The following is a 26,289-nucleotide window of genomic DNA, read 5'->3' on the forward strand; positions in this document are numbered from 1 at the left end:
AAAAAAAAAAAAAAAAAAAAAAAAAAAAATGAAATAAAATAAAATGTAACAGGCTGAGTTTGTTTTAAACTTGGTAGTTTGTGTTCTTTGGATCAAGTGGATTTGATCTTCTCCAAGAGTATTTTTTATTTTTCTTTACAATTATCTTTTTCCTTTTAAAAATTGTATTTAAGAGTAACATTTGGTAATTTTCAATCATGTCTTCTCTATAGTGGTTGGGTTTATATCGGGGTCTCCTAAACCCATCTCTATTGCTCTTAAACTTTAACATCCTCTTTGCTCTTCAGTAGGGCAGTATTTACTCTCTGATTTTTCTGTTTGAAACTTTCCTGCTGTGAATTCTCCTTCATTTTGCTTTGAGTCTGAAACTTAAACTATGACTTCCTTGTTCTAAGGTAATTGCTAACTTTGATAATAAATATTTGACAGTTTCATGATTTTATTTATTATAAACCACAGTGAGTATAAATACATATAATGTATTAACTATAATTCTCCCTTACCATAGCACAGTTACAGGTGTGTTATCCTTACTCTATTTTCTTTTCCCATTTACTTTATTTTCTTCAAATAGGCAGTCTGTTCATGTTTCAAAAAAAATACAGTGGAAAGCTTCTATGTTGAAAGGTTTTGCTCTCATCCATCTCTATTCTATTAGTTTCTATCTCTATTAGTTTCCTTGTATATCCTTACAGAAGAGAGTATCTTAAATCAAGTATAGCCATTATATTTTTATTTCCTCTTTTTCTTACCAAAATCTTTTTTGCTTATATAAACCCTTTGGTCAGTTAATTACTATTGTTCCCATTTTGTCCAAGTCTGCTTTTATCTGTGTTTTTCTTCACATGGTACGAAGAGTCACAGTGAACATTATTCAGCATAGATTAGAGAGGTAATTTCGCTTTTTCCCATTTTGAAGCATTTGAAGGAATGCCTTTTCCTTTCATCATTAAGGATTTTCTGAACTTACGTCTCATCTGAATTAAGCTGCAACCTCCAGAACAGTCTCCCTGCCTCTGCACTCTCACCAGCTCAGTCAGTCCTTATTTTCTTCCAGCAATTCTTTTGAACACACAAGTCTCATCTTATTTTACTCTGGCTTTAAATGCACCAGGTGTTCACATTACCTGCTTCCTTTCCTTTGCTTGTGCTATTCTCCCAGCCTTCACGCTAGTAAACCTGCAGATGCCCTTTAAATTCCAGTTCTGATGTCCTACGTGAAGCCTCTCTGAACTTTTGTCAGTGGAGTTCCTTGTTCCTCCTCTTCTGTTCCAATAGCTTGTTCTGAATTCCTCTGAATCCCCTGGCATGATGGAATAGTGAGTGATAAAAGAAAGAATGAGTGAATAGATCGGCTCTTTGACTAATACTGTTTCTTATTTCTCCTTTCCTTAAGCTTAACCTGGAATTAGATTTGATTTGAGGTGCATTGGTATAGGGCATAACCAATCGTATAATTCAGATAATTTTTCCTATTTTAAGGAGCATTCTTACATTCATCCATGCACCCTGAGCAGGTGTTGATAATATTTATCTGCTATCTGTATTGTATTAGATATGTTAGCAATACCCTATGCATTTCATACACACATATTAGATCATTTGCGTGCCTTCAGATTGACTTATTTCTGTTTAGACTGTGTATGCATGACTCATTGCTACCTTCTTGATATATGCAAATTAGAAATCTTGTCTGTGTGTCTATTCCATATGTACCATATACGATATGCCTTACATACAATGTTTGTGAACGTGTGTCATGAAATCGTTTCAACTGCAGCTCTAGAGTCATATGCTTGGGTTCATTTTCCAGCTCTACTATTTATCAGAGGTATGACCTTGGGTAAGGTACTTCCACTATCTGTAAAATGGGAACACTACTACTACTTACCTCAGAGTGGTATTGTGAGGACTAATGAAATAATACATGTAAATAGCTGACAGTGAGAAAGATGTATAGTAGTAAATATGGCACATATTTGTACATTTGTATATAAATATGGAGTGTTAAATTCCACACTGTTTCACAGCAGTACTGACAGACTGCTCTCAGATCCTGAACTAAGTGCTGCAGAAAGCCCTTTGGCTGACAAGAAAGCTCCTGGAAGTGAGCGTGCTGCCGAGAGGGCAGCTGCCCAGCAGAACTCTGAAAGGGCTCGCCTGGCCCCAAGGCCGTCATACGTCAACATGCAGGTAATGGAAAAAAATGCCCAAACATAAGGGGCATGGTTTAGGGAATGGGGCATTCAGTGAATGGTTAACATTAGAGCAGAAATAGGTGTTCCTTCTGCACTCTAGTCAAAGTTAAATTTAAATATATACACAGTAGTTAGTAACTGGTTTGACATAAACATTAAAAATGAAAAGCAGGAATTAGCTTAACTGAGAAGAATTCATTAAAATATAATATTAAATTGACATAAAATGCTCTCTGTCGCTGTGCCTTACATGAATGCCATTATTTATCTGTTACTTAAAAAAGTTTATATGCATGTGGAAGCTGTTAATTTTTAAGTATTACTACCTCATGACTTAGACTTGGATAAATACAATATCTTTCTATCTATTTAATAGAGATGATAAATTTGATGTCATTAAGATATAAAAATAATGTGAAACTTCAGGCTTTTGAAAGTAATGCTAAATATGGGGCGCCTGGGTGACTTAGTCGGTTAAGCATCCAACTTCAGCTCAGGTCATGATCTCATGGTTTGTGGGTTTGAGCCCCACGTTGGGCTCTGTGCTGACAGCCAGCTCAGAGCCTGGAGCCTGTTTCAGATTCTATGTCTCCCTCTCTCTCTGACCCTCCCCTGCTCACGCTGTCTCTCTTCTCTCTCTCTCTCTCTCTCTCTCTCTCAAATAAATAAAACATTAAAAATGAAAGTAATGCTAAATATTATCAATGACTATGTTAGTTGAGAGATTTTTATGATTATTTTAAACAATATCCTAACCAGAGATCTTCTCTCTATCCATTTTTAAAGTATTAGGCTAGTTATTCAGAATAGACTATTGATCATGAAACTTGGAAATTTGATTTCCGTATAAACTACAATATGAAAGATAAGGATTTTGTACTTTGTGCTTTCAGAGATTCTTATAAATATTCAATTTCAGTACCAGAATTGTGAGGTAGATTTTTCTACTTCATAGTAAAAGATGTATTATTCCCAACCCTTCCCAAGCCTCCCAAAGAAGGAAATAACTTTTCACAGAATCCTAAAAACAAGCTATCAGAGGTATGTCAAAGAAATTAATTCATGGAATTAAATTATACTTTTATAATGTTAGTGAAAGCTACAGTTCAGGCCTGTTTGTTTTTTTAAATCTACATTTGAACATTTTCATGAGTTTTTAGATAAATGTTTTTACAAAATATCTACGTTTTCTCTAGTGGATTTATTTTCAGTTCACATAAATTAAAATTTTCTTATATAAGCAATTTCTAATCCCCTATATTATTCCCTTTTTAAATTTCTGTTTATCTTGTGCTTGTCTTCTTTTCTATCAGTTTTATATCTACAGTGAATCATTTTCATGTTCCTTTCTTTTAGGATGGATAAGAATGTTCTTGGTGGTAGAGTTTCAATGTAAATAGTTCTATATATGTCATTAATGAAGAGCTAAGTTTTAAAGTCACTAAGATCTCAATAATAATAGTCACCAAGCATTGACAGAGAGAGAGACTGAAGACTTACTGATGATTCCTGTAGCTAAAAATGATCTCTGTCTCCTACCATTCTTGGAATGCTGTATCTCCAGCTCTCTCTTCACACTTTTCTCATTTCCTAATTTCAATGATTTCTTTTACCCTCCCTGCTAAGATTATAGGTTTTGATTCATTGTTGTATTCTCCCACAAAGATCAGCACAGTCTCTTTAACTAGAAGACGCTCAATAAATGCTTATTGAACAAGTGAATTTAATATGTCTCCACACCTCACCCTTAGATATTAAGCATTAAAAGTTGATTTTACTTCCCAAGGCTATTTTAGACCTAGGATTTCGAAAACATTATCAAACTCCATTATCTAAAAATCTGGCTTTTCTGATTTACTGTCATGTTCTTGGAGTTAATAACACATCCTGATTTGTCTGGATCAGCCCAGTTACTTTTATAATTTTTATTTGTAGTACATTTCGCTCAGAAGTATCCTGTTTCAGACTGTAACTTACATGGGTACTCTATGTACGATGGTATAGTCCTCCTGGAGGAAGTGTCAAAAGAGCTCTCCCTAGTTGGTTCTTGGCCCTCCTGATAGGCCTTTGAGACATTCCTAAATGACATCTTAGCAAGTCCCTAAGTGGAGAGCTGAGAACACTGAGTTAGCATTTGAGATGTAGCTATGTCTACACTAATTTCTTCAAAATGACCTACCTTGGTCCCTACTATACATGACTGTGACTGAATAGTCATTTATTCATTGTGAATGGAAAGAGTGAATGGTGACATCCTAGTCCTGTACAATAAAAGGTAACTAGTTTTAATTTTATTGTATTGCTTAATGTTATTACAGATCAAAGCTAGACATTTGTCATTTATCCCACTTCAAAAGCAAAGACTATGCCAGTTAGACCAAAGAATTTCTTAAGTTGTCTTAACATCATCCCATTTCATGCCATGCTCTAACTTAAATGAGCAGAGAATGTGGAGAAACAAAGAAGCCAGTAGATAACCAGAAAGCATTTTGCAGATGGATTGTTTGAAACTTAGCCCTACTTTTAAGTTATTCACTATACTTTAGCATATATTGGTCCTGGTGTGTTAAATACTCACAGTAAATAGAATTTTTTTTCCTTAATTTCTTTTCTTTCTTTTTTTTTTTTTTAATGTTTTTTTAATTTATTTCTGAGAGAGAGAAAGACAGCATGAGCAGGGAGGGTCAGAGAGAGAGGGAGACACAGAATCTGAAGACAGGCTCCAGGCTCTGAGCTAGGTGTCAGCACAGAGCCCGATGCGGAGCTCAAACCCACAAACCGTGAGATCATGACCTGAGTGGAAGTCGGATGCTTAACCAACTGAGCCACCCACGTGCCCCTGAAGGAAAATTTCTATCACTATTATATCAGAAGTAGTTAATTTATTCTAATTAGTTAGTTTGAAAACATGTTGAAATATATCAGACTTGTACTAGATTCACATTATGGTGCAAAACTTAGCATATGTCCCAAGCAGATTCATGGACTGTAGTCAAAAACCTATATTCTCTACTTATGGAATATTGGCATGGCATTTGGATAGACTGGCATTAAAATATTTTCTGTTTCATTTTCAGGCATTTGACTATGAACAAAAGAAACTATTAGCAACCAAAGGTATGTGCTTATATTAATGATCTATATTAATATATATGTACACATATCTATATTTTTTAGTAGAGTCACAATAGGTTTTGTGGTATTCTTGTTGAATTGAGAACTTGTACCTTCATAAAAAGAAATCTAGAACACTTAGGTTCAAGTTGCACCCATTTTGTTGAGGTTGAATGTATTTTGTTGACTAGAGTAGCATTAGATCAATTAAGAAATAATGTAGTATTTTTCAGGGGCACCTGGGTGGCTCAGTCAGTTGAGCATCCAACTTCGGCTCAGGTCATGATCTCAACGTTCGTGAGTTTGAGCCCCACATCAGGCTCTGTGCTGACAGCTCAGAGCCTGGAGCCTGCTTCAGATTCTGTGTCCCCCTCCCTCTCTGCCCTGTCCCTGTTCATGCTCTGTCTCTCTCTGCCTCAAAAATAAATAAGACATTTAAAAAATTTTTTAAAGAGAAATAATGTAGTATTTTTCAATTTACTTTGTATCGAGTGTTTTTAAAAAATTTTTTAATGTTTTATTTCTGAGAGAGAGACAGCTCCCCTGTATTGAGTGTTTTATGAAGCTATTTTAAGACATTTTATGTTAAGAAATAATTTTCAGTGATACTTCCTTTACATTTATCAAAGAAACAACATTCGTCAATATTTTATTTAAGAAAAAATGTTAAAAATACCAAGCATTTGTTTTATATTCTGTTTCCCAAAGCTATGTTAAAGAAACCAGTGGTGACGGAGGTCAGAACACCCACAAATACCTGGAGTGGCCTTGGGTTTTCTAAATCCATGCCGGCTGAAACTATAAAGGAGCTGAGAAGGGCCAACCATGTGTCCTATAAGCCCACAATGACAACCACTTTTGAGGTTTGTAGAGTCGTGCCTTTCTGTCTTTTGTCTCAACAAACAAGAGAGGTACCATTCTTTATTTACATAAAGAAAAGTTGTTAATGGTGATTTGTTCTAATTTCTATTCCTGTGAACATGTTGCTGTCACATTGATTCGACATATGTTATGATCTTTATATACCCTCTTTCAAAGTTGTTGATAAGCTGTTACAGAGATGTAAATTTGGTTAAATGTGTTTTTATTAGGGAGAGAGAGTGTCATAAATGATAGTGTAGGACTGAGGTTAAGCAAAGAACAGATATACTATTCCATAAAAATGTATAAAGAATCCCTTTGTTTAAGGGTATCACTAGCAGCACACCAAGGGGGGAAAAAGCAAATATTCAACAAAAATAAGTTTTCAGATATGAGTTAAAAATTCAGCATATTCAGATGTGCCAGGAACACAGCAGGAAGTATATAAACAAGAACTCCAAAATTTTATGTTTCCCAGATGTTGGCTGCACTGCTCAGGGTAAGACTGGGAAGCTGGCATCCTTGCCACAAGGGGAAAGGATCCAGCATTCCATACTTCTCAGCCACACTCCACATGATTCACTAAGCAAGGCCTTTTCAATCTGACAGTATCAGATTTTGGCTGTAAGCCTTTTGTGAGGCGGAGCGGAATTCGAGCACACACATGCACACACAGTACTGGGGACAGAACACAAACCCAGACATGGATAAAAATGATTAATTCAAGAATGACAGTGTTCAACCACATCACTGTAGGCTGCAAAATAATTACCGGATAAGGGTTTCAGAATAGTTAGTCTAATACCTACCCATTGTAGATTGGCCTTTTTTCTTCACCTTTTTTTTTTTGTAATAAATTAGACTGTTGAAGAAAGGCAAAAGGAAGTATGTATTTTTTCATTGTTCTTTTAGTGTAAAAGAAAATAAAAAGAACAGACTTGTGTAAATTTCATTGTCAGATTTCTAGTAGCAGCCTGGCAGACTATCTAAAGATTGAAGTTACTATCAGCAGCTAGAACACAGGAACCATTATGAAAACTTTTGAGGTTCTAGGAAGCATACTCCACTTTCTGCCATTATAGCTCTGACAGAAAATAAACATTTCCTTTTGTTGGTAGAGCCTTAAAACCACCATGCTAATTCTTAGGCTTTTAGTTGATATACCTATGGCCAATTTCACTCACCCTTGCCTTTGGCAGAGTGGAGTATTGGGTGGTTGGTCATGTTTCCTTGTTTCAGAGATGAAATATATTATTCAAGAAATGATAATTCAAATGTATGCTTAAAGACCAACAGTGTGATAGTTTGAAATGATGATCATTCTAATAATGTAGTGGTCAAGTGAAGGGGCTGTAGGGTCTGACACCTACCACTACTAAGATGTTCAGCTTTTATGAGTGATTTCTCTCCTCTGATCCTGTTTTCTAATTTGAGTTAATTTGAAGATGACATGGAAAAAACCATCCAGTATGTAGCACAGTATGTGGTAAGTTCTCAGTAATATTTGACAGCTACTATTCTTTCAAATTGGATAACTTTGCCCTAACAAAGACCAACCACCTGGTAAAAGTTGAGATTATGTCCAACTTTATGATATGCTTTTTATATCCAAAGGAATACTCTGAAGTATTATATGAACATATGTACTAGTAACAATTATCGGAAATCACATAATTTATTTGTTTGTGGTTAATAAGGTGCATTTTCACCCACAAGCTTATTCAGTCCCTGCAAGGTCCCAGTGAGGAAGGAAAGGTCCTGATCAGTTACAGGTTTTACATGAGGTCGTGACAGTAGGTGTCACAGAAAAGACTTGAATTTATTTTACAAAATTTCCTTTATACTTCTCTTCCTAATGGTGTAACCCAAGAGGCTACATAGCAAAGGTGAGAAGTAAATTATCTAGAACCGTATAGTCATACTTTGACAGACATAAGATTCTCTTTGGAGAGCTTAATAAAAATGAAGATGCTTCCTCCAGGATCTCATTCATCAGATGGGGAGCAAAAACCAAGAATCTACATTTTCAGCAAAAGCCTAGTACAATTCTGATGCAGACACCCTTCTGGAAACACTACTCTACAGAGATGTAACACTAGGAGGATGATGCAGAAATTATTTCAGAACCTAAAAGACTCTTCTGCTCTAGCATTTGTCAAAGGATGGATAGATCACCTTCTGTGGGCAGGGATGTGCAGGGCCCTGACTCAGTGGCTGAACTCCCTCCTGTAGTTTTTTCTTTTGGCTATCTTGGGCTCTCTGTTCCATCTTCCTAGTTAATATCTAGCAATCTATTCACACTGGCAGATGGAGGAGAGGGTGTGAATAGCTAGATTAGTGCATGGGCTTTCACCTTGTAACCTATTTTTGTCTATAGCCCCTTCAACAATGCTGATGAAAATATATAACCAAGCTTTCTTTGCTAATAGTATTCTAGATTTTCCCTGTTGTGTAGGACTCGAAATTTTCTTCATGCAACCCAAATCCATTGAAAGGGGAGGAGAGGGTCCCTTACAGTAGCATGACCTGATATTATGCAGCAGTTGCTATCTGCACATGCCTGCCTTTCCCTTTATTCTGCCATGAGGATTGCTTTTTTGGGTTAGGACATGAGGACAGGGTGGGACAGAGAAGGACATGAGGAAAAGTAGAACTTAAAGGTTTTTATTAAAGGATTGACCATATCTCTGCTTATATATAGCACTAATATTTTCAAATTAGGTGATGAGAAACACTATTTTTTCCTTATTATTTTCCAAACAAAACAAACCCAAATAGACAAGTAGAATGCTGATCTATGAGAAGTATGTTTGTTTAGCCAATAGATTCTGATGGGTGTGGGCTGCTCACTCAGCAGGCTAGGGATCAAGGCTCACGGAATTTCCTGCTCTAGGAAGCTTGCTTGAGGCAAGAAGTTGATGCTTTGAGCTTCTTAGTCAGATTTCTGAGAAGCTAGCCTTGAGCAGTTGTTTCCAGTTTTAGGGCAGCTCTAAGAAATGAGCCTGTTCCAAAGAGCTCCTTTAGATAAGAAACAGGTAGCTTGAGACATTTTTTTTCTCCAGTACTCAAAAACATGACCCTGTCCACTTGGTCATATACTGAGACATGAAAGGTGGAACAGAAGTCTGCTTTCACCTGCACTATCTCTGTCACATCAACAGATCTACAAAAGGTCTGGGATTTTCCTTTTCTGTTTGCCACTCATCTCTGCTACATATTCTCTAAAGCAAATAAAAACACGCCTTGAGAATCAAAGATGATTTTTAATTTCTCCACCACTAAGAGTAATGAAATTGTCTGATTATTTTCAGTCTTACAGATCCAAGAATGGAGATGAGCTGTGCTTTGTGACACTTTAGATTAGTGAGTAGATCATTTGTGACACTTTAGGTTAGTGAGTAGATCATGAACTAGTAGATATCACAAGATTGTTTTACTTAATGTTTTTAGAAATCACCATGTTTAGTCAGATCAGATATAGCTGTGTCCATTAAGTCAGCTTAGATCTTAGATAATTTTTTTTATATTCAAGAGTTTATTTGCATAATATTAAGTATACATATAAATACTATGATAATGATCTCATTGACATTTCTGGTAATTGTCAGTTTTGAGCATGTTCTTAATTTCCCTTGCTACATTTAATTCATCTTGGTTGAAGTATTGTTATGCCCTGATCGCGATTTCCCCAAAATCCCAAGACTACCAAGGAGTCCGAGTCATGTATGCAAAAGCAGAGGGCTTTATTACAGGCTTAAGCTCGGACTCCCAGACTTCACCAACGTATGGATCTGTGCTGAGAGCCTGGAACAAGGGCAGAGTAGGGTTTTTATGGGGTTTCAGGCGGGGGAGTTACAGAAGTTGTGACATGGGAACAGTGATCCAATCATAATAATACAACATCATTGACAGCGGGTTTAACCATACACATTGTCTAGAGTATTCGTTACTTTTGGCGGGATCCAATTACAACATTTAGAGTACCTTTAAATTCAACCAGTCACAGAGCAAGCCTAGGGTCTTGTTCGGCGACTAACAGGTTAACTTTAACATTAAGTAACAGGGTCCTATCTATAGTTTCTATCTCCAGGCCTCTCCCTTAGTAATGTGGAGGGTGGTCGCTGGCCTTTCCTGATTGGGTGTTGCAAGGGTGGTTTCTCCTGCCTTGGGCAATGTGTAACTGCCTGATAGTTTCAGGAAAGCTGAAACTCAGGCCTTCTAGTTCAGAGGGGAAACTTAAAGCCTGTCATGGAGTCAGTTTGGTTTAGACGTTTAGACTTGTGGCCTTACAGTATGATGTTAAAGATAATTTTAACTGAAAACACCATTCTTTCGTCTCAGGAGCTTTCCTTCTCTCTCACCTTTCCCAAAAGTCAGCAAAGGGCATCCCATAGCAAAGAGAATTAGAATTCCCCACAGATGTAGAAAAGGTATCTCTAGATTCAGTAATTCCTCAAATATTTATTAAGCATTTTCTGTGTTCCAGACACAATTTTAGGGATACAGTGCTTAAATACAGGTTCTTGGTTTCATGGATAGAACTTTATTTTTGGTGGGTATAGAGAGATACAAAACAAATAAACAAGAAGCCATTAGGTAATAAAAGTCCCTGATAAATATGAAACAGAGCCTGCTTTAGACTGGGTCATCATAGCAGGCCTTAATGAGCAGATGGCATTGAAGCTAAGACATAGATGACAGGAAAGGGCCAGCCTTGTGAAGATCTAGGGAAACAGTAATAGGCTTTGATCATCCTGGCATAATCATCCTGAAGTCAGAACCAGCTGGTAAGTTCATGAAGCAGAAGTTGTGTGGTAGGGAAGTGGAGTGTTGTTGAATACAGAGTTGGTGAGAGAGGCAAAGGATCAGTTAGAGAGCACCTCAGCCCATGACAAAGTACTGAAAAAGCATTTAAACACTACATAGAAAGTATCATTTGTTTTCATTTGCTTTTAAAAAGTCAACCTAGTTGCTCTATGGAAACTGGATATTGGGCTACAGTTGTGGAGATGGAGAGAAGAGGGTAGATTTGAGCTATGTTTAGAGATGACATCTATAGAATTCGCTGATGGATTGTTTGTGGTGGGGGAAGATGACTCAGAAGTTCAGCTTGAGCAGCTGGGTGAGATGTAGGAATTCTGGGGGAGTATGTGTGAGTGTAGCTGGTGGGAATGGATCATCAACAATTAAGTTTCAAACACTTCAAGCTTAAAATGCCCCCAAGGCAATTCCACGATTATAAATTTCAATAGAAAAGTCAAATCTGGAAGTAAAACATAGAAAGTCATGGTTGTCATTAAGCTCTGAAAGAGGTTGACATTACTTACTGAGAAAGTGTAGGAAAGAGAGAAGAAGGAATGTTCGGGCCAACCCCAGGATAATGTGATATTTGGAGTAGAAAAGGGGAGGAGGATCCTGCAAGGCTATAGGGAGTAGGCAGAACACTGGGGAGTGCTTGGAGTAAAAGGTGTTAAAGAGGGGCATGGCCAGAGATAAAGAAAAAAAAGGAGGGCATAGCCAGTTGTGGTTACTCTGCTACAAGATTGAATGAAGTGAGTTTATGGAATAAACTCTTAGAATTCCCCTTGCTTCAGCAGCACATATATACTAAAATTAAAATTCTGCAACAAACAGGATACTTTGAAAACCAGGGAATTCTGAATTTAAAACTGTAGATACTGTACAAAGTGAGTACTTTTGGTTAACTAAATGAATAAATAAAGGCAAGTTCAGTGCAGACTTTGAGGTCTCTTAATTTTTATTTAGGGGAATTAAAAATGTTTCCAGGTATTTATAATTTATTAGAAAGACCCTATAATTGTTTGGATGAGAATAACGGAAGAAATGCCAATCTCAACTCTGACTCTATTAGCCTGGTAGCTCTGTTCTTGTTAGAGCATTAGGCCTAGCCACATCTCCCATGTGTCCTTCTTAGGGGACACAAGGCAGAGAATCTCTGCTTTACCAGATGGAACACTTGCTTTGTGGTTCTGCAGAATAGGGAGGAATCTTAGTATCCACTGCTCCAAATCTTATAAGAGTGACTCTTTGTACCAAGGGCTCTCAGACTTTTGCTGGACACTCTCATAATGAAGGATGAATGAATGAATAATGTCTATATTACCAGGTGTCCTTGGTGGCTGGAGGATAGAGGCCCTATACACAGGTGCCATGGACTCTTCTTGAGAATCAGCAGTGGTGAACAATAGAAGTAAACAGTGGTGGTCTAAACTGCATTCTTTTCTCCTCAAATCTCAGGACACCTACCTTATTAAATATTTCCTCATCTGGCTTTGATTGTCTACAGGGCTCATCAGTGTCCCTCTCGAGGTCCAACAGTCGTGAACACTTGGGAAGTGGAGGTGAATCTGATAACTGGAGAGACCGAAATGGAATAGGACCCACGAGTCCTAGTGAATTTGCCACTTCTATTGGCAGCCCCAAACGTAAACAGAACAAGTCAAGTGAGCTTTGACTTTTCATCATACTTTTAGATGTAATCAGTCTAGAATTTGTCCATTTGATTTAGGGTGATGCTCAAATATAAACTCTGAACCTCATGCCTTCAAATGTTTGGCATAATCATATGCCACCTTCTCTATGAAGCCTTCCTTATGCTCTTCACATTCTTGCTTTGTGCCAGCCTCGGGCCAATACCTCACTGGGTTGATGACTTTGGGTCTTCCCTTTAAATGGTGGAATGCTCCAGGGCTTGGTCCTGAGTCCTTTTACCTACACTTTCTCCCCACAAAAGATAAAATATCTAGTTTTTAATAAATGTTTTAAAATTTTTATTTGCTTTTATTTATTTATTATTTTGTATTGTTTTTGAGGTGGAGAGAGTATGGACGGGAGGGACAGAGTGAGAGAGAGAGACAGAAGGTCTGAAGCAAGTTCTGTGCTAATGGGCAGTATGCAGAGAGCCTTTTGTGGAGTTCAAATCCACAAACTGCCAGATAATGACCTGAGCCAAAGTCCTGTGCTTAACTGACTGAGCCATTTAGTTGTCCCTTAAATTTTCAGTTTAGGTAGGCTCTTAAACTCTACCCAGAGATCAAGGGTTGCATGGTCCACAAACTGAGCCAGTCAGAGAAAGAGAAATTTTATCAGGAAATTCCTTCCACTTCAAATATAGAAAGTATATGTACTATCAGTTGGGAGATGAAATGACCACAGAAGGTGATTAGTGGCACACAAAACAGTGTAGAACAGGATTCTTAGATCTGGAGAAGGCACTGACCAGAAGAGATTAGATGTATCTGATTAGCTAGGTGAGCGTCCTCCACCCTCATCAACCTTGGAATCCTTCCTGAAACTGCAACTTTGGTCCAAGGGAAGAATTTCCACGTGGATAAGAGCCATTGTTAGGGAAGTAGAATAGCTGCAAGGCTCTGCTGGGCTCTCCAAAGCAGCTCTGGCTCAGTGTTTCATCTTCGGTCAAGTAACTTGGCACATGCCTCGCTGGCCCATCACCCAGCAGTGCATGAACTGGGTCTGAGAACCACAGGCAATGTTGAGAAATCTTTGGCCACCAAATCAGTTGCAGAGCCAAGGCAAGTTTAGCTTTGCTGTCTTCGAATTTTTCTCAGTAGACAGATTTGTTTCTGTCACAAAATTCACATCCAGTGCCATTCTTAAACTTTGCATTCGCTCTTTATTTTGGAACCACTCTGTTTTGTGAAATCACTGCCTAATTATAATTTTTGTAAGGGATGAGATTTACATGTTGCAATATCCTGCAATTCCTTTGACCACAGGACAGCACAAGTTTGGATACAGAGGGCCATCCTGCTTTCCAAAAGGAGCCTGGACTTACAGTAACTTCCCATACCTTTATTGTATCTCAGGGATCTTTTTTCTAGTTTCTCATTTAATTCACATCAAATCAGTTATAAAGAGCAAATATTTCTGAATGCTCAGGGAGAATATGATTAATGATTATTAACTACAGAGGCACTGTTGCTGAGTTGCTTCCTCCCAAGTGTAATTTTTTAATGGCAAGAGCCTCCCTAAAGCAATAACTAGCATTTCACTAATGAAAAGCCAATGTTTAGAAAAGAATTGCAGTATTTCTGCAGCTACTGCTCTATTCAGTCCAACAATGAAATCTAAAATATTTGAGTGATTAAAATTTTTAATTAAACTGTGTTATCTCTGGGCATTTTCACTTCAAGCCTGTCTCTCCTTTGCCTTTCAGCGGAGCACTATCTCAGCAGTAGCAATTACATGGACTGCATTTCTTCGCTGACAGGAAGCAACGGCTGTAACTTGAACAGCTCTTTCAAAGGCTCTGACCTCCCTGAGCTCTTTAGCAAACTGGGCCTGGGCAAATACACAGACGTCTTCCAGCAACAAGAGGTCAGTCGTTATTTATTTATTTTCCTGGGTGTCTTTGTTTTGGTTGTGTGTATGATGACTTCTAGAATGAAATGACTCACTGACCTATGGCTGTGCTTTCACTGAGTATTTATTAAAGCCTCATAACTTATTTCCACCACTAAGAAAAATGTCATCTCATTTCTTATTTATTTAGTGCAACTAGTAAACACAGATTAGCAGAAATATAGAATATTGTGTTTCCAAAAACACACCTCCATCAGTTTTAGCTAAAAGACCCATTTGGTGTATTGATTCATAGGAACATTTGATTCACAGATCCCCTAACAGCAAAGTCTGTATTTAAGATAACTTCAGGCTTCAATCTATATTATCTTTATTTGTGGCACTTAAATAACAGCATCTGAGGTAAATACCCATGGTTGTTTTTGACTCCATCCTAGTCACGTTACTGAATCTGTTCTCACAAAATAGAATGTGCTTTTTATATATGTTAATGTATTCATTAATTTATTGTTTGGATTTTGCCTGAACTGAGACAGAAATAAGGTGTTTTCTGAAACATCACTACCATGGATTTTGATCAGACTGATCACAGCCATGGCTATTATGCACTGACTTAAAGAGAAGAGCCCCTGAACATGATTCTTTCTAATAATGCTGTGATGCTGCTAGGGCATAGCTAACCCGGTGCAACATAAAATTAGAATACTTCGATAAATGTATGTATTTTTCAAATCCAGACATTGTTTCTTAAGTTTCATGCTAGTTTGGCTTATTTCATGTTAGAGAACATCTGATTAAATCCATAATGCCCAAGCATGTATCCCTCAAAAAGAATCTCAGTAGGCCTTTGTATTGTAAATTTAATGTATTGCCCATGGTTCAATAACTTATTAAGTGTAATTGCTGAACTTTGTTTTTTTCATATGTGTATTGAATTTCAGCATATTGATTTTGTTTTCATTTTCTGAAATCTAAATTAGTGTTCATTTAACTGAGGATTTTCTAAGTTGCACTCATCAGTGCATTAAAAAATTGCATTTACTTATTTTGCTTTGCTGGTTAGACAAGTGTACCTGATTGAGAAGCTCAAGGACAGAGGTATTTTAATTTGTCCAGAAAAAGAAGGTTTTGAAGTAAAAGACTAGGTGTTATTCAATGATATTCTGGATTTGTTTTTATTTATATTTATTTCTTAATTTGACAAAGCATAGAAATAAATTTACTTTTTTTTAAATTTTTTTAATGTTTTATTTATTTCTGAGAGAGAGAGAGAGAGAGAGAGAGAGAGACAGCATGAGCAGGGGAGGGTCAGAGAGAGAGGTAGATACAGAATCTGAAATAGGCTCCAGGCTCTGAGCTGTCAGCACAGAGCCCAACACAGGGCTTGAACCCACAAACTGTGCGATCATGACCTGAGCCGAAGTCGGACGCTCAACCGACTGAGCCACCCAGGCACCCCTAAATTTATTTGTTTAATGTTTTTTTAATTTATATCTGAGAGAGAGAGACAGCATGAGCAGGGGAGGGTCAGAGAGAGAGGGAGACATAGAATCTGAAACAGGCTCCAGGCTCTGAGCTGGCTGTCAGCACAGAGCCCAATCCGGGGCTTGAACCCAGGAACTGTGAGATCGTGACCTGAGCCAAAGTCGGTCGCTTAACCGACTGAGCCACCCAGGTACCCCAGAAATAAAGTTATTAAAGGTACTTCTTATTCAATTAATCCAAAAAGGAAGAAAACATGCTAATATAAAGCCAGACTGCCTTTATCTAATATTTATTAACTAGAGCAGGGGTCAGCAAACTGTAGCCTGCAAACCTGTCTTTGTTAATAAAGTTCTATTGAAACAGCCACACATCCATTTACATATTGTATTATCTGTGGCTGCTTTCAAGCTAAAACAGCTGAGTCAAATAGTTGCAACAGAGATAGTATGATAGTATGGCCCACTAAACCTAAAATATTTAATCTCTGGCCCTTTAAAAAAAGGAGATCCCTGGGGCGCCTGGGTGGCTTAGTCGGTTAAGCGTCCGGCTTTCGCTTAGGTCATGATCTCGCGGTTCGTGGGTTCGAGCCCCGCGTCGGGCTCTGTGCTGACTGCCAGCTCAGAGCCTGGGGCCTATTTCAGTCTGTGACTCCCTCTCTCTCTGACCCTCCTCTGCTCACGCTATCTCTCTCTCTCTCTCTCTCTCTCTCTCCTAGAAATAAATAAAAAAAAAAATAAATAAAAATAAAAAAAAAAATAAAAAAAGGAGATCCCTAAAATAAAGAATCTCTAACAGAATTTCTAAAAGCATATCTTTAGACATGATAAATGAAAAGATTTTCCAAGATTTGGATGTACTTTCCAAAATGAAAACAAAATCTCAAATTAATTTATGTATAATTTTAATGAAAAGTATAAATTTGGTTCTGTTTCCTTCATGCAGAATATTCTCTAATACTCAGATATGACTTAAAAAGAATTTCTTATTAAGTGACCTTGTAGGGTTTAGTTTATTGTAAGCAGGTTGAAGATTTGTTTAGCCACTTTCACAGATATGTCTAAATACATAATTACTAACCATAGCTCCCAATTATTTTATCACTTTAGTCATCCCACTGTTTTATATCTATGATCATACTTCATGCCCACTACAGCCCTGCAGGGTGCAGTATGTCAGCCCTGAGTGCCCACAACTAGTTGCAGCAGAGGCAGATGGAGAGCCAAATCTCTCTGGCTTTGGAGCCTATTACCTTTCTTCAAAGGAAGGGTGAGATCCTTGGGCTTCTTCCCTTCACACTTTGTTGCTGATGCTAGAGAGTGCAATTATACTGTTCTTGGAAATACTTCTTGTAGGCCACTTTTGGAGATAATTTGCTGGGCTGAGCCAAATGAATCATGGGTCTGATATAGTCTGGAAATTTTTCTACCATTCTTATATAGAACACAATGGAGGATACCATTTATGGTATTACTCAGTTTCTTTTTGTAGAGCTACACTTAACCAATTCAGAATCCAAAGATAAGGGATATTTTCTCTTTTTTGGACAGGTATGTGAATTTTATTAATTCACAGAAACTGTGGAATTTGTGTTTCCCTTTTTGCTCTGGCTACCAGGATGTTAAGACCTAAATTTTTAATCTCAACTGCAATAAATAAGTGGCTTAGACTAAGTCTCCTACTACAATCATCGCTTTCATTTCACCATCTTTATTACTTGTCTTTTGTCCCCTAGATTTGTGATACCATCATTCCTTTTTGGAAGTAGGCAGAGCATAATTAGTAAATGAAATGTGTGTAATGAGTTGAACTTTTAATACACAAAGCTAAGTATTTAATATATTGTTTATATATTACATTTTCACCCACAGATCGATCTTCAGACATTCCTCACTCTCACAGATCAGGATCTGAAGGAGCTGGGAATTACCACTTTTGGTGCCAGGAGGAAAATGCTGCTTGCAATCTCAGGTGAATATAAATGTTCATACTCATACTTTAAAATCTGAATAACCTCTGCCAGTAGCCTCAGCCACTGGGACTAGTTCTGTCCATCAACCACTTACTTACTATGCTGGCACCTTGTGGTTGTGGTTCTAGAGTGTTTTCCTACTAACATTGTGGCAAGTGCTGAAAACCCACTACTCCTTCCTCAAGACATTGCCTGAAAAACTGCCTTGACAATGTCATTCTTTAAAACAGATCTCTTCAGAAAGATCTAACCAAAATTGCCCTTTGCAGAACATAAGAATGGGGAGTAGTTGGATTCTCCTTTTGTGGTTTGTTAAGCAAATATCATTTGGTTAGTAAATAATTATTCTGAATTGGCTGTAATGTTTCAAATGCATGTATCCTTGCATACCAGCTGAGATAATTGCACCAGAGAAAGAATGATCCTTGGTAAAGCTGGAATCTAGCAGTATCGTCTTAATGCTTTTAAGTTTTTCCCAAACTTGTACTAGAATCTATGAGTCACAGAAGGGTGTGGTATCCTGAATGTAGTCACAGAATGAGGGAAAATACTGTTGTCTGTCTCCCAGATCACTTTTTTGGTGCACTTATTGCATATTCTGTGTATTAGAAAATGCTCTATCTGTATTTACTGGGTACCTGCCATTTATGAGGAATTGAACTTCCTGATAAGTCAGTATCTGTAAATATATAACCGTATACCTCAAAAAGGTATGTAGAGAAATATGAGGGAGAAATTTTAGGGACAAAAAATGAGGTTACTTTTTGAAGAAGTTCTGATAAAGTTCATTAATGTCAATGTTATATGTCTACCAGTTTCTCAAAAAGAGACACCAAGGGCAGAAGCCAAGTGTCAGGTGTGGTGGGAAGATGATTTTGCCTTTTTAAAACATTGATTTTTCAGGCTATGCTTTTGTGAATCCAGCAGTGGCATCTAACCAGTGCAGGTCCTTTCCAAACAATATTCACTAATCAGATCAGCAAATAAAATGAAAACCTCAGTGATTTCCCATTTCATTTTAGCAGGAGATTTCATCCCCCTCCCAACTCCCCAAGAAAATCTTATATATAGACCGAATACCTGAAGCAGATATAAGCAGAGCAGCTTTGAAATAAGGGTGGAAATTCAGCCATTGAGCAGCCTGTTACGCTCCTGCATGGATAGAGTTCTATATGCATCAGTATGAGGAGTCTTCTTTCATCCTGTGTACCCAAATGGTTGCATTAATGGAATTCCAACAGGGCAGATGCTTTTTCTTGTTCATAAGACCAGCTTGGTAGAGTAGAAAGAGTACTGTAGAGATCTGGGCTTTCCTCTGCCAAGCCATTAGACCTTAGGTGAGTTTCCAGACCTCTTTTGGTTTTGGTTTCTTAACCATGAAGGTGGATTGGAATAGATGACTATGTAAGGTTACCTTCCATTTCTGAGGTCTGTCCTTTCCCGTGGTATGTCATCAGATGTAGTGGAAATAACCTACAGTTTTAGCAGTTTATGTTATTAGCAGTATGTTCTTTTGTTCTTTCTTTTTTTTACTACCTCTAACAATAGGATAATTTTCGACTTGTTTACTCTGAAGCTCAGCCTTAAAAGGCTATTTCTAGACCCAAATTAACTTCATTCATATGTATATGAATATATGTGCTCTATATTCATATATATATTTCAGATCCTTTTATTAATTTAAAAAATTAATAAACAATTTGAAATTTAATTAACTCACATAATCACCAAGCCTGTAGTGTTAAAATATGCTTGTGGGCCAACTCATTTATACCAGAGAAGCATATGTTCTAAAATTTGATAATTTTTCACTAGAGATTCATAGAATGTCAGCGACCATATAATGATAATTAAGTTCTTTATTTGTGTACCCAAACTTTGTAAAGCTTCCAACAGCAAGCAGATCTCTTTAAATCATCAGAACCTTTATTTTGGAACACATTTGTGATGTATTCCAGGTGGGTTTTGGGGAGTAAAGTTGGAGAGAAGGGGTTTTGAAGCTTCTTTAAAAAAATTGTTTTCTCCAGTCATCCTCAGTGTGGTTCTGTTGATATTACATACTATTTCTTTAGACCACCTCTCTCAATGGGGTTCATGGTCTTCTTGCTTTTAAAGGGAATTAGAGGCTTTGAATAGATATCTTATGAATGTTCTGCACAGTGTGAAGTATTTGATTATTTTAAGGATGATTTTGCCTTACTTTGTTGAGTGCATTTGTTTGAACCTGGTAAATTGTTTTCTCTGCAAGTAAAAAGTTTTTATTGAGAAATCCTTCATCAAAAACCTTCTTTTTCCAATTCAACTCATCTGATAACAAAGGCATCCATTTCTGGTCTCAGAAAATTCCATTTCCAAGGGTGGATGCAGGGTAGCTGAGCAGCTTTTACTCCCTTTTGTCTTGTGATTACATAGTTTGGTTAGGTACAGAGTTTGCTCGAAATTCCTTTTAAAAATTTTTATAGATTTTTAATCTGTGATCAGGGTTGTTCTTTCATTATAGGTTTTATTCTGTTTTTAATCTTGGGCCAGAAGACATTTCTTTTAATGTCATAGAAGGAGATGAGATTTATCTCTCATATAGATGGATCAGAGGAGAAAATAATCTTTTTTTCAAATCTGTAATTTTTTTAAAATTCTTTGATTTTTCTCAGAGTATTTTAGTGAGTGGTTAACTAAATGTACAGGGACAAAGTAAAAGGAACTTTAGCATCCTATTGACAAGCTTCCCACCACAGCCTCAGGTAGATCTAACATTTCCCGACCTATTCTTTTAGTTTGTGACTCTGTTCAGACCCGCAACAAGATCCTGAGAGCTGCCAGGATTGTGTGAACCTTGGAATTTCAAAGAAAAAGGTTGGTATTTTCCCAAACTACCTCTTAGGCTTACTTGAAAAAATCAGGAGGGAGTTTACTTTTTAATGTAAAAAACAACAACAGAAATAAAGTCTCTTCAGTAGGACTTGATCTTTGATAATCTCTCTAGAAGATTTATCTCTGCTTCACATTTGGAAATAGATACCTTAGAAATCATCTTTAGGGAATGGCCAAATTCCTTCATGATCATTTTATTCTTTCAAAAATCTAGTTGATGTGACTTTTCAGAATAAAGTTTTCAATGTCTTTTTTAAAAAATGTGTTTGTCTTCATTGGCCCAGATTTCTTCAGTTGTGCACGTGAAGTGTGCTAGGGGAGACACATTCCTGTTCCTTCTCTATAGTATGGGAATGTTCTCCTGATTCATGCGTTATTCTCTCAGGAGAAAATGGAAGCCAAGACAGTTTTCTTACTAGAAGGTGATAAAACTTTCACAGGCTATGTACTTACTAAGATTCATTTATTCTTAACTTTCCTATAGTTGCCTTTAAATATATTAAATTCTGTCTTGATTTCTAAATTTCTGTGTTTGTTTTTTTAAAAATGATACATGTGTTCAACTTTTAGTAAGAATGTCATTGCTACAGTGTTTCTGCAGGAATTCGAAACAATAGCCATCTGAAAGCATGCCTGCATGCATGTATCTTGCTTATAAAGATACCTTCCTTGCTATTCCAGAGTTTTAAAGTTATGTTATTATATTTAAAAAATAAATTTGGTATAGTAAAATAAAAAGCACATCCCTGTTATCTGGTATTCCTGAAACTACCAAGTTATCAAATTTGTATTCCTAATGTCTCGGTTGGTCTTTTCTATTTGATGGATGGATCACTGGAGCCCAGGGCATGGCCTCTGCATAGGCAGACAGTTTCAGTCTGTTATTTAATAGCTGTGTGTGGATAGGTTACTTTGTCTATTTTGAAAACTCAGTTTTCTTATCTAAAGTGGAGAATTGTATTATCATTTATTCCTTAAGGAGGACTTAAATAGGACAAAACAAATTGTAAAGTGCTTGTTGTTACAATCACTACTAAATCACTTGTTTTTCTTCTCCCCTAAGACCTAACTGTGAACAAAAGAGAGATGTCTCCACTCGTGCATCACCTCTGTGGGGCAGATGTTTACCTTTTGGAAGGCAGGGGGGTGAAGTGTTAAGGGTGTTGGTTCATGTTCCAAAACTTGGGAGATAAGTACACATCTGGCCTCATGGCTGTCCTTAGCCACCTATGACTCCTCTGCAACTTGAATCTATTCTTAGCTCCAGCAATGTAGCCATAGTTTATGCAACCTCAGAATTGGAAAGGGGATTGTGTGTATGTATGGTTGAAAAAGTTTTGAGTATTGTGCAAATGTACACGCTCGACTGGCTCCACCCCACTCCAAAAAAAAAAAAAAAAGACAACTTTAAGCACATCAACTATATAATCCCCAATTTGATACTTGCATTTGGTGGCTGTCAGAACCCTAATATACAGAGTCTGACCATTTTCATTACTTTGTTCATTAGCAAGAGTTACATCAGCTGATTTGAGGATTTGTAAATCTATGTGGTGGGGGTGGGGAGGAGTGGTGTTGCATAGGGATAAACAAGGTGGGCTGCCTCTGTTAATTTTTTACCTTTGTGGCTAATAATGGCTAGTTGAGAAAAGACAAAGTAAAGTGTTTTTCTAAGTACTTTGGTTTCTTTACAATTAAAATAAAGCATCTTAGTTTTCCTTGAGAATTTGGATTTAACTGCTGGTTGTTTTCAGTTGTATTAATTTCCTAAACTGTTACTATTTTTACTAAGTTGATTATTTTTTTCAAAGAAAACTGCTGCTGATACACTTCTTCATATAACTCTTTCTGACTCAAGGAGCAGAGGCATCAGTGGAGCCACTGGGCTGTGGCTTAACACCTCAAAATACTTCTCCGTTATTCTCATCTTTCTGTGTGAGGCCTTCGTTTCATGTCTGACTTCAATAATCTAATGATGGCTGTGTTTGACATGGATGAGTTCAAGAGCTGTAATAATTTTCTGTGTCATTGGTAATACATCCTCTCATACGCCTTTACCTAGCTTTGATGGCCCCCCTCCCCTTGCCTCTGGAATGACATTTGGGACAGTTCAAACGGCTGAATTTGTAGATCTGAAGTATAGCGGATTCTGAGAAGGACACATCTCCCAGATAGTTTACACACTGCAATAAAAAGTATTTGCTGTCCTTGGTTCTCACGCTACCAACAATGCTCCGTTTGATATCAGACCTTCTAGCATTTCAGAAATGTTTTGACTGGCAACAAAAACTTTCCCTTTTGATACTAAATTTGACTTTCCCTCCACAACCCTACTATGTCACCATTTTCTGAGCTCTACTGCCATGTCCCGTGGAGCTTCTCCATTGATCTCCTAACAATTCTTCCTTTTTCTTTCTAGAACTAAATAAAAATCGAAGAAAGCTTTTTGAACCGCCAAGTGCACGCACCTCTTTCCTGGAAGGTGGAGCAAGTGGGAGGCTACCCCGTCAGTACCACTCAGACATTGCTGGTGTCAGTGGCCGCTGGTAGCAGCACCCTCCAGGTACACACCACCAGCTCTGTCGAGTTGGACACAGGAGATCTGTGAACTGCCTTCGCTGCACACCGTCCTCAGTACTCTGGGTGTTTGGTATCAGGACCAAAGCATCTTATTCACACCTGAACTTTGTGCCAAAAAGGAAGAGAGGAGATGATCTTATGTCATCATACAGACTGCCACATTTAGATGACTTTTTTTTTAATGGCAATTGGACAGAATTTGCAATTTGAGGGTAGGGCTTTATTTCCTGTTTTTATTTACCTAAATAACGTATGCACTGATTTTTTACTTAAAATGAAGGATTAATTGACATCTGGGATGCCAGAAAACATAGAGGTTCTTTTGTTTGCTTGTTTTGTTTAGGTATTTGGGGATTTAAAAAAATAATCAAAATGGAATTTTCTGGTACTGCTTTAAAATAATTATTGAGGTCTTTCAGCACTTTACACTTCCTAATTTCTTATCCTGTGGAAATTATCCCTCTTTCTCTCATTTTCATGTCACCTGATACATTGGTACAAATGAAATTTAGTCACTTTTCTGACTGTCAAATTTTTATTTGAAATGGTACTGGATTATTAGATTTATGTAGAGTATTCTGTGACTTTGGGAAATGTAAGTGACTCTACTTGGTTCTGGACCAGTTCTGTTCATTGATGTCAACATCCTAGAAACAATTAGCAATGAAGCTATTTCACATAACAGGTGCAAAGAAAGACCAAGTGAACTTTGCAATATTAACCCTTTGCAGTCATCATATTTAACTGCTGCCTGTATTGTAAAACTGATTTTAATGGTTGTCTGAAGGCAAAGGACTATTCTTTAGTATACTGCCACTAAAGGACACTTATTTATATCAAACTTTTATTTTTAGATATTATAAGCATACAGTACATAACTGATTAAATTGATATCTACTAGAGATTTATGGTAGAGAGTGGACGGCATTCAATAACTGGAGCCCTAGATTGTCACTTTATTTAAAAAAGACAAATAATCATCTGACAAGACAGCACTGTTGCCAGTAAGGAGAGAAGTAAATTGCTATCCTTATCATGTACACATTAGCTGTGCTCCATATGGTCACAGGACTTTCTAAAACCATATTTGTCTGCTTGAAGTAGACTTGTGTTTGTTGAGAATGGAAAGACTTTATTTAAGTTTCCAGGGTGACAGTGTATAAAAAACAGCTGAGTTCCAAAGGAAAGCAAAATAAAAAAAATAAAATAAAAAAAGGACTATTTTCTAAGTGGCTAGACTCATTGTTACTATCTTATACTGTGAAAGTCCAAGAAATCAGGCAACATTGTTTCTTAGGTCTTTTCAGACATTTTATTGTAGATGAATGAAAGGTTTTCAATCCATGAAGAAAATCACCAAGTGCCTCTCTTTCTTCAAAACAATATTATTTCCAAGTGTATTAATTTGTTGGAAAACTTTCCCATAAGAAATGTTGTGAAGTACCTGTACTGTAATGACTTATTTATGTTCAGTATTCAAGACTTTGTCCATAGACATAAACCACTGTCATATAGTCTCAGAATGCATTACATAAGCATACATAATAATTGAGGACTTTCATACAAATGTGGGATCAGACAGATTCACCAGACATTTTTCCATGACTAAGTCTTACCATTAAAGTAAGAAAAAGAATTGAAGTTTTGCACACAAAAATTTCACTTTAAAAAATAATATTGGTAACCTAGAAGGCATAGATAAAGGCCTGTCATAAAATTATGTCAGTTATAACATTATTAAGGGGATGCTGATTCCTAAACTAAATCTTACCTGCTTAGGCATGAGAACTAAATTGCTCCATTTGCAAGTACAACAGAATCACCCTGTATATATGTCACATGTGCAGAGATCATCACTTGGAGCTCCCTGCCTTACATGGCTGTATGAACACATCACGCTACACATTCAGCACGGGGTAGGCATTCAGACTTGATTCCTATTGAACAATTCATTGCCTTAAATTTTATTTAATAAGTCCTTCCTAAATAAATTTAAAAACAAAAAACAAAACAAAACAAAAAAAAACCCCACCTAATCATTTAGAGCTCTTTCCCCAGCTCTCTATTATGCAGTTGCAATAGAGGAAGATGGAATGAATTTGCAGTATTAACTTGATATAGGTTTTATGAACAGTGCTTTGATGCTATGCCAAAGAGAAAACTGTCCCAATTAAACTAGATTCAATAGGGTGGCTAAAAATAAATTAAAACACTGGAAATTACTTTTCTCACTTTCTCTTGATGCAATGAAGGGAATATGACACTACAGTCTATGGTGTTGTCAGTGTTATATGATGCACAAAATATTTGGATTATTTGAATAAATGTTAATTTTTAATCAATCTGTGCCTTAATAGTGACCGGTTATCTGTAAATAGAGAACAGATACAGATTGTATTTTTGTGTGGGTTTTTGTCCTTTTAGTGATTTTTTTAATGAGAGACGGAATTAAGCATTGAAAATGGGAATTTTTCTAAACTAATCAATTGTTATATGAAAAATAAATTTATATAACCCCTTTGTATTGCCCTTGCTAGATGAAATGTGTCTTTCTTTTGGAAAAAAAAAATCATTACATATAAACCTTATGCCTGTCTTTGATTTCTAAGAAAGCTTTTCTTTTCCTTTTTTTTTTTTTTTTTGCCATTTTCAGCAGAATTGAAAGATGTTTTTGCAGTAGAATTGAGTTTGCATTTTCTCTCCTGTTGTTTTGCATTGACCGTATTCATTTTCAATCAGAACTTAAGGTACTTTATTTTAGCCAGGGAGTCCAGGACCAGTAATCAATCATTGTTTCTCTAGCCACCCACAGGTATATACAAAAAGAGTAAGATTACAGAACAGGTTTTATTATTGTTCTTTCTTTGT

The 26,289-nt window shown here is 36.9% G+C and overlaps 1 protein-coding gene across 1 annotated transcript in view; it reads left to right on the forward strand.

Moving 5' to 3' along the window:
* BICC1 (BicC family RNA binding protein 1) overlaps positions 1-25,896 on the forward strand; it is a 40,859-nt gene extending 14,963 nt beyond the window's left edge. Inside the window, exons 13-19 of the mRNA XM_039225215.1 lie at positions 2,031-2,193; positions 5,276-5,315; positions 6,021-6,175; positions 12,481-12,637; positions 14,371-14,531; positions 17,870-17,969; positions 23,261-25,896. Of these exons, the coding sequence (XP_039081146.1) occupies positions 2,031-2,193; positions 5,276-5,315; positions 6,021-6,175; positions 12,481-12,637; positions 14,371-14,531; positions 17,870-17,969; positions 23,261-23,391 (907 nt within the window). The 3' untranslated portion in view covers positions 23,392-25,896. The remainder of the gene's footprint in view (positions 1-2,030; positions 2,194-5,275; positions 5,316-6,020; positions 6,176-12,480; positions 12,638-14,370; positions 14,532-17,869; positions 17,970-23,260) is intronic.
* The last annotated feature ends 393 nt before the right edge of the window (positions 25,897-26,289 follow it).

The sequence above is a fragment of the Hyaena hyaena genome, unplaced genomic scaffold (genome assembly GCF_003009895.1).
Source record: "Hyaena hyaena isolate Hyena2069 unplaced genomic scaffold, ASM300989v1 scaffold_1978, whole genome shotgun sequence".
In the NCBI taxonomy this organism is placed as follows: Eukaryota; Metazoa; Chordata; class Mammalia; order Carnivora; family Hyaenidae; genus Hyaena; species Hyaena hyaena.